The following is an 8,591-nucleotide window of genomic DNA, read 5'->3' as shown; positions in this document are numbered from 1 at the left end:
AGTTTTAAAACCCTGAAATATTGCCTTTAAACTTCATTTGATGTCCTGCAGGGGATTGATAATCAAAATAATTTATGTGTTCTAAAATATCTAGTTTTTATTTTGTGTTATGTTGGAATCTATAAGAAAATTACCAATGGGATCCTTTAGAAAATCTGTACACATTCCTTAATTACTTGCACAAAATAGCTCACATGAGCAAAATAAATAAATAAATTCAATTAAATAAATTCAAACATGTATAGGCTATAAAAATAATTTATATCATTATATACAGTCAAACCAAAATGTATTCAGACACCTTGAACATTTCATTCATTAATACAGTTTATTCACTACAAAATGGTAATAAAATATGACAAGATCTCAGAGTTAAACTGTCAGAAAAAAAATTATCTTAATTATGTCAGATAATACTTAAGGAAAACATGGTGAGGTCATAGTGTCTGAATAATTTTTGGTTCCAAATGTTTTATCAATTTTACTGGTAGATCACTATATGAAGAATTTTTGGGTATAATATGTCACAGTTTACATTATTAGAAATGTAAACTACTAGACCACTAGAAACAAAATATAAAAAATGTCTGAATAATTTTTGGTTTGACTAATATATATATATATATATATATATATATATATATATATATATATATATATATATACACACACACACACACACGTTGTAATCACTTCTGAAAGCAAGCACCATACCTTCATCTCCACATCTCCTCGCAGCTGGAGTTCAAAGTAGCCGAACTCGTCCAGCACCTCTTTGGTGGCTGAGGACACATGTATCCTCAGAGCTGTGAAAGAAATGATAATCATAAATGAATAGTTAACCGAAGATGAAAATTATTTTATCATTTAGAAAACATTTTCGTTGTCTGTGGAACACACAAATATTTTGAAGAATGTAAATGTTTGCACTTTTCCATACAACATAAGCATATAGTGACTATAGGGGCTGTCAAGCTCCAAAAAGGACATAAAAAATACAATATTTTTTTAAGTCATTATTTGCAAAAACATTTCCTTCTGTAGTAGTTTAAAAATCTCATTCATATTTGCACAAACTCAAAGTATTTTGAAGTCATTATTAGCACAACACATCTCAATGACCCAAGTTTTAATATGTGCAAGCACTATGAGACTTGAGGTGAGATAAAAAGTAGTTTAAATTTTACCCCACAAAAATGTTTTATGATTTCAGAAGACTGTATTGATTACTTTTACAGTATGATACTTGTTATTTTTTGACAGCCCATGGTCACTGTATGCTTTGTTCAGAAAATTCTGCCTATTCTCTATTAGAAAGAAAGTCATTTGAGTTTGAAATGAAATGAAGGTAAGCAAACAAAGACCGAATTTTCATTTCTGAGTGAACTATCCCTTTAAGAGTCACAGCCAATCCACTGTAAGTGCACAGCTGTGAGTGACAATTGACACCGAGCTTGATAAAAGATGATTCATCACACTTAAGAATGACGACAGACACTCTACACAAATGGAGCCCAAGTAATGGGCAATCTGTCCTGTCTATAAGAGGAACAACATACAAGCTCCATAAGGTGTGGCCTTTAAGTCTGTGCATTAAGCTCCAACAAGCTGTATACATGTTATAAATCAAAGTGGATACACGCTGAGTGTCCTTGTCACTAATTTTTAATTATTAACGAAGCCCACCTCAGGAAGTGGACTGTGAGTCGATACATGTGGTAAGTCTCATGAACAACAGCTGTTACTTGTACATGGGTGAAATGCATATTAAAGTTTTATTCAGCACTACTGAGAAGCTCTGTTCCAAACCCTAGTGAGCTACCATCGCTGTCTACAGAGACAGCTACCTTCTAAAGCAACCTAACCATCACAGAAGTGACTGATTCTGTACATTCTATACAGGGAGAAACTTTCATAATGATCATGCACATTCAAACTGCAAATGTCACATGAAGTGCATGAGAATATCAATTCTTTTGGGGGATTCCAATAGAGTTTTCCGCTAGCATGTTTCTAAGCTAACAATGTGACACTCTAATAAGCACATAATGCTGGATGCTATTTTTATCTTTACTTTTCAGTATTGACTAAAATACTGCTGTTAAGAAATGTTTTGAGCACCAAATCAGCATATTAGAATGATTTCTGAAGTCATATGACACTGATCTGAAGGGGGAAGCAGGGAATGGCATCCCCTTGTTGAAAAAAAAAAAAAAAATCTTCCCCTCTGTAAAACTACCAACCCCATTAGATTAACAGTGTTGAGTATTATGTAAAACTAATCATGTAAATTAAATTTTAAAATTCTCAATATAATAATTAATGAACTGTATAACATGATTAAACAAACAGAACTGTGTGTTGCACACAATCAAGCAAGGTTTCATAAGTTTCAAATTTCTTGTTCAACAAGGCTGGCTCAAGCGCATCTTTTGACGTTCTTTAATAAGGGAACAGAAAGTCTGGTGTCTGGTGCTGTTTGGTGCTCCGTCATACAATACCAAAATGATATAAATTATTTCACGATTAATGCCTATATTTATTCTACTCTTTAATTTAAAGAACAATTTATGAAGGTTAGCTACAGGAGCACAACCCCCCATGATCATCCCCACCTGTCCATGACCACACCATCTCCCTGGTCACCCGAGGTCAAATTGTAAAAATAAAAATTCAAGGGAGAGTTGGTGACCCTGAAGACTGAAGTAATTACTGCTGAAAATTCAGAATTCAAAATGCCATCTATACAGAAATAAATTACATTTTAAACTATATTACAATAGAACAAAACAAGTCATTTTAAATTGTAATGATATATCATAATATTACTATTTTACAGTATTTTTGATCAAATAAATGCAGCCTTGGTGAGCATAAGAGAATTTTTTTTTAAATATTTTAAAAAATTTACCAACCCCAATCTTCTGAACGGCATTGCATATGTATAATGGCCATTTCTCTCCACTCACAATTACACAGTTATGCTGCATTCAATTAACCCAATAAAACTCTATTGACAATTGAACTCCTGCATCATTTTTCCTCCTCAGTTTGGTTGCAGTGTGTGCCAGGGTGTATTCCTGAAAGCAAGGTTAACTTACCGTCACATACACCCTGCACTTTCAGTTGGTTTACCAAAACCTTGCTTACTTGAGGTATGCAGTTTCAAATTCAGAGTTAAAGGTGACCACACAAAGACATTCTCAACCAAGTGTGGAAACAGATGCTACAAAAAAACATCTTACATTTAATGGTGATTGACATTCTTAGTGCACATCACCTATGGGGCAGTTGTGCAATCTATATATATATATATAAAAATAAAAATCACAAAACAAAGATGTAGTTAACTTCAGCAATTTTTCCACAGTTGGGCCAAACCGTTTTCACTGCTTAACCGTTCCATTACGTGCCGATCGGTGTACAGATATAGTTTAATTTTCCGCTGTGGGGCTGATAACAGAGCTCTTTGGAAAGTAATAAAAATGTGTCAGTCGTTGCCTTGGTAATACAAGAGTTTACAGATGTAAAGAGATGTAAACTGTGATTATGTTCAGATATTTGTTTTAATTTTATTATTAGTTTGTGTTAACTTTGCTCAAATAGTGCGCTTGGCCAGCAACAGAGAAACTGGTAGCCAGGCAACAGAACCAATCCTGAGTGGCGACTTCACTACTAGAACTCTACCAGCATGTTAACCAACCGGTCAGCCAACCAATATTTCCAACCGTGGAAATATAACTGGAACCGTTCCTTGCCGTTCTTAGAACCAGTCGGCCCGATGGTGGAAAAGTGACTTTAGTCTGCATTGTCATAGACTGGTAAAAATTCTGCATTCTGAATAAAGATCAAAAATGTATTTTGTCACCAACCTTCCCCTGTAGACTCCATACGGGATGCTGTGTTGACAGTATCTCCAAATAAACAGTACCGGGGCATCTTAAGACCCACTACACCAGCGCAGACAGGCCCTGTTCAACACACACACACATGCAGCAGAGAGGATGATTAATTCACTGTAGGAATCCAGTAACTACTTGTACAGAGTTCTCATGCTTCCTCAAAGGTTGAAAAAAATTAACTCTGAATGAGAGCAACAACCTGCAATCAGATACGTTCCTTGCATCTCAACTAAACACACACACACCGGTTTGTTTTGCTATCTTAATAAGGACATTGCATAGATTTCCATCGATTCCATCGATCCATCGAGGTCAATGATATTTTCTATCACCTAACCCAACCCCTACTCCTAAACCTACCCATCACAGAAACATGTGGACATCATTAGATATAAATAAAAACCTCTTTTGGCTGAGATAAAACTAGAGAGGACCAGTCGATTGTCCTTTAATGGAAACATGAAAGAGCATTAACTGGGAAGACGACTAAGGTTTGACAGGGAGAAAGAAGTTTACAGAAAATATTAATTTATTAATTCTGTAAATATCGTTACATGGAGAAAATGTGTGATTTTTTTTCTCATATAAAATTTTCAATTTTAGGTGAAAAAGCAAAGACAAATTTGACAGCAACCTCTGAACACTTTCTTATGAGTTACTGTACTAATATTCATATTCATTTGTTTTACACAATAATTATCTGTCCTTAACTTGACATGGTTTTCTTTAAAGCCAAAAAAAGTACAATAATAAATAAACATCAATTACATAAAGCCTAAAATGAATGAAATCTGTGAAACAGATACCTGTGTGGATTCCTATCCGCAGTCTTAGCTGATCGTTAGGTCTGTGTCTGATTTTGAAGGTTTTAACTTGTTCCAGTAAGGCCAAAGACATGCCAGCTATCTCACGTGCATGTAGCTTCCCATTCCGCACAGGCAGACCTGACACCACCATGTATGCATCACCAATAGTCTCCACCTAAAATGACAAGAACATGCACAAAGCCATCTGCAAAAAGTTGCACACATACACACACATATATATGAGAGAGAGAGAGAGAGACTATATACTATACACTATATACTGTATATAGTGCATTATAAAGGTATTCATCTTTATGCATTAATACATTCCACATCTTATTGTGTTTGAGTTCATGCTTTTGAAGGGTATAACCATAAATAGATAATAAATATAATGTATAGTAACTGTGGTAACAATTATTTATGAAAAGATATAATGACTGCACTGTGAATTCAAAAACGCTTACCTTATATACATCAAAATTATCAATGATGGCATCGAAGCATGTGTAGAGATCATTCAACAGTGTCACCACCTGAAGAGAGTCACAGGACACTGTTAAGAGCAGCATTAAGTTGTGACTGACATTAGTATGACAACATGATCAAATAATGAAGGCTTTTGTAACAGGTCATATTATTTCATAAAGCAAGAAGCCATGGGAGGCTGTGTGTTATAGTGGTAGTACTTTTAGGCTTTTTTTAAGCTTTATTGCATTAAATTACCAAAAAAATCAATCAATCCATCAATCAAATAAAGTATATATATATATATATATATATATATATATATATATATATATATATATATATATATATATATATAGAGATAGAGAGAGAGAGAGAGAGAGAGAGAGAGAGAGAGAGAGAGAGAGAGAGAGAGAGAGAGTTTTGTAATTTAAAACAATTATAATAAACAATTTAATGTTTTTATGTTAAAACCATGTGTGTGTGTGTATGTTTAAAATCCAAAGTACTTTAAAGTATTTGCATAATAATAGAGGTGCCGTCCTTTGGAATCAGCCAAGATACTCTGTTGTACTATTCAGACTATTCAGGATTTGACTATTCAGGCGAGACTTCCTCCAATTCCAAAGTTTTTTTCCCCCGCACCTTTTTTAGGTATGATAAGAACCTGACAGAAATAGTTCTGCATCTGTGCTCCCAAAATTCATTTCAAACAGAATGTATAATAAAAGTCTATTGTGTCTGCAGCTCTGTCATGTCTCATAGAAGCTGAGTGAGAAATGACTGCTGTGATATGTTTCTGCTTGAACTCTCTATGGTTCCCTCAAATTAAAATACTTTCTGCCCTCCACCCCAGTCCTCTCCCCCCATCCCATCCCTCTGGATGTATGCCCAGAAAGAGGCCTTAGAGATAAATGTGTATACATAGAACAGAAAAGATGATAAATTAAACATGGAGGCCAACTTCATTATGAGGCTGTCATGCTATAACCTTAATCACTGAAACATTGCTGGATTTTACCACTGCATCCTTGAACAGCTGTTGAACTGCAATGTGATCCAAACATTATGACGGTTCAGTGTTGTTGTCTGCATTTGATCAAATTTCAGAGTAACTGAAAACTCTACGAGTTCAGAATTAAAAAATAAATAAATAAATAAATAAACATGGCTTCAAATGTCTCATAATTTAAAGGAGCCTGCAAATTTTTTGCTTTAATCATGTTGATGTAAATAATGTTTCTGAACCTAATCTCACCTCTATCACTGATTCCAGAAACCATATTTTAGGCTAAATAATTATGATTATATATATGATTATGATATATATATATATGTGCCAATATTTGTGGAGGGCACTGTGTGTGTATATATATATATATATATATATATATATATATATATATATATATATATATATATATATATATATATATATATACACACACACAGTGCCCTCCACAAATATTGGCACCCTTAGTAAATATGAGCAAAGGCGGCTGTGAAAATAAAGCTGCATGGTTTATCCTTTTGATCTTTCATTCAAAAAATTCACAAAATGTTAACCTTTCATCAAATTAAAACAATTGAAAGTGTGGGGAAACTCACATTATGAAATAAATGTTTTTCTCCAATACATGTTGGCCACAATTATTGGCACCCCTAGAAATTCTTATGAGTAATATATCTTTGAAGTATATTCCCATTCATATTTACATTTTTTAGCACCCAGGGTGACTAGGAGCATGAAATTGTGCAGCTATGACTTCCTGTTCCACAGGAGTACAAATATGTGTAAACACAAAGGCCAAATTCCCTTAATCATTCATCACAATGAGTAAAACCAAAGAATATAATTCTGATGTGAAGCAAAAGATTGTTGAGCTTCACAAAATAGAAAGTGGCTGTAAGAAAATAGCTAAAGCATTGAAAATCCCCATTTCCACTATCAGGGCAATAATTAATAAGTTCCAATCAACTAAAGATGTTACAAATCTGCCTGGAAGATGAATTGTGTCATCTTAAACCGTCCTAATGCGTGGTGAGGAGGAGAGTTTGAGTGCCCAAAGACTCTCCAAGGATCACAGTGGCAGAATTACAGAAATTAGTTGAATCTTAGGGTCAGAAAGCCTAAAAAAATGATCAAACAGCACCTACATCACCAAAAGTTGTTTGGGAGGATTTCAAGAAAAATCCCCTGCTCTCATCCAGAAACAAATTCAAGCATATTCAGTTGTCAGACAAGACTGGAGCTTCAAAAGGGTCTGGCTTTTTATAAAAAAAAAAAAAAATGGCAGCAAACCCAAAAATTTGGTGCACACATGGATAAAAAGTACCCCATGCCCACGGTTACATATACTGCTGAATCTTTAATGTTGTGGGCCTATTTTTCTGCTGGAGGTCCTGGACATCTTGTCCAGATACATGGTATCATGGATTCTATCAAATACTAACAGATAAAAATCAAAACCTGACCGCTTCTGCTAGAAATTCCCTTATAATGGGCCGTGGTTGGATATTCCATCAGGACAATGATCCAAAACAAACATCAAAATCAACACAAAAATGTGTCACTGAGTACAAAATGAAGCTTCTGCCATGGCCATCCCAGTCCCCTGACCTGAACCCTAAAGAAAATGAGTGGACTGAACTGAAGAGAAGAAGCACCAACATGGAGCTGGGAATCTGAAGGATCTGGAGAGATTCTGAATGGAGGAATGGTCTCTAATTTCTTGTGAAGAAGACTCAGAGCTGTTATCTTGGATAAACAATGCAGATTTATTTTCACAGTCACCTTTGCTCATATTTACCAAGGGTGCCAATATTAGTGGAGGGCACTGTGTATACATACATACATATGTATATACATATATATATATATATATATATATATATATATAAAATCATAATTATTTAGCCTATATATATATACAGGGTGCAATTTGTAGGGAGGTATGGCGGGATTTCCCCCCTTCTAGTCAATGCCTCTGCTGAATTATTTTATCCCATTTTTATAACCAACAGAGCATATAAAATACCAAAAATAAAAATATTTTTTTAAAACATCACCAAGTAAAACGCTGCGTTTATATAGAACTGTCTCCTTACGACCACAACAAATGGGACACTTCTCAGACGCGCATTCCAGCTTCGCCTCAGCACCAGGCGCAAGTCCAACGTGCGCAGAAAAGGTGCAGGTGACGACGAGGGAGCTTTACTTGAACACCAGTGAACTGCAGTCAGTTGAGATGATGTCAGGCTATGTCAGTAAGAATTAACACGACTGTCCAATCAGCCATTATACTGTACTCGTGGCGCGCTCTCAAGAACGCAAATGCGCCGGCGCGCGCTGCATAATTACTTTATTATAGCTTAAATAAAGCACAAAAGAAACTACAAGCTATGACCATCGTTG

General features: G+C 34.9%; 1 protein-coding gene across 1 annotated transcript in view; it reads right to left on the bottom strand.

Annotated features, from left to right (window-relative positions):
• npr2 (natriuretic peptide receptor 2) overlaps positions 1 to 8,591 on the bottom strand; it is a 59,780-nt gene that overhangs the window by 2,099 nt on the left and 49,090 nt on the right. Inside the window, exons 18-21 of the mRNA XM_067407211.1 lie at positions 5,176 to 5,244; positions 4,709 to 4,883; positions 3,873 to 3,971; positions 715 to 806 (exon numbers count right to left, since the gene is read on the bottom strand). Coding sequence (XP_067263312.1) covers positions 715 to 806; positions 3,873 to 3,971; positions 4,709 to 4,883; positions 5,176 to 5,244 — 435 coding nt within the window. The remainder of the gene's footprint in view (positions 1 to 714; positions 807 to 3,872; positions 3,972 to 4,708; positions 4,884 to 5,175; positions 5,245 to 8,591) is intronic.

This window comes from Chanodichthys erythropterus, chromosome 13 (assembly GCF_024489055.1).
Source record: "Chanodichthys erythropterus isolate Z2021 chromosome 13, ASM2448905v1, whole genome shotgun sequence".
NCBI lineage: Eukaryota > Metazoa > Chordata > Actinopteri > Cypriniformes > Xenocyprididae > Chanodichthys > Chanodichthys erythropterus.
This window is presented reverse-complemented; position numbering and strand designations above follow the sequence as displayed.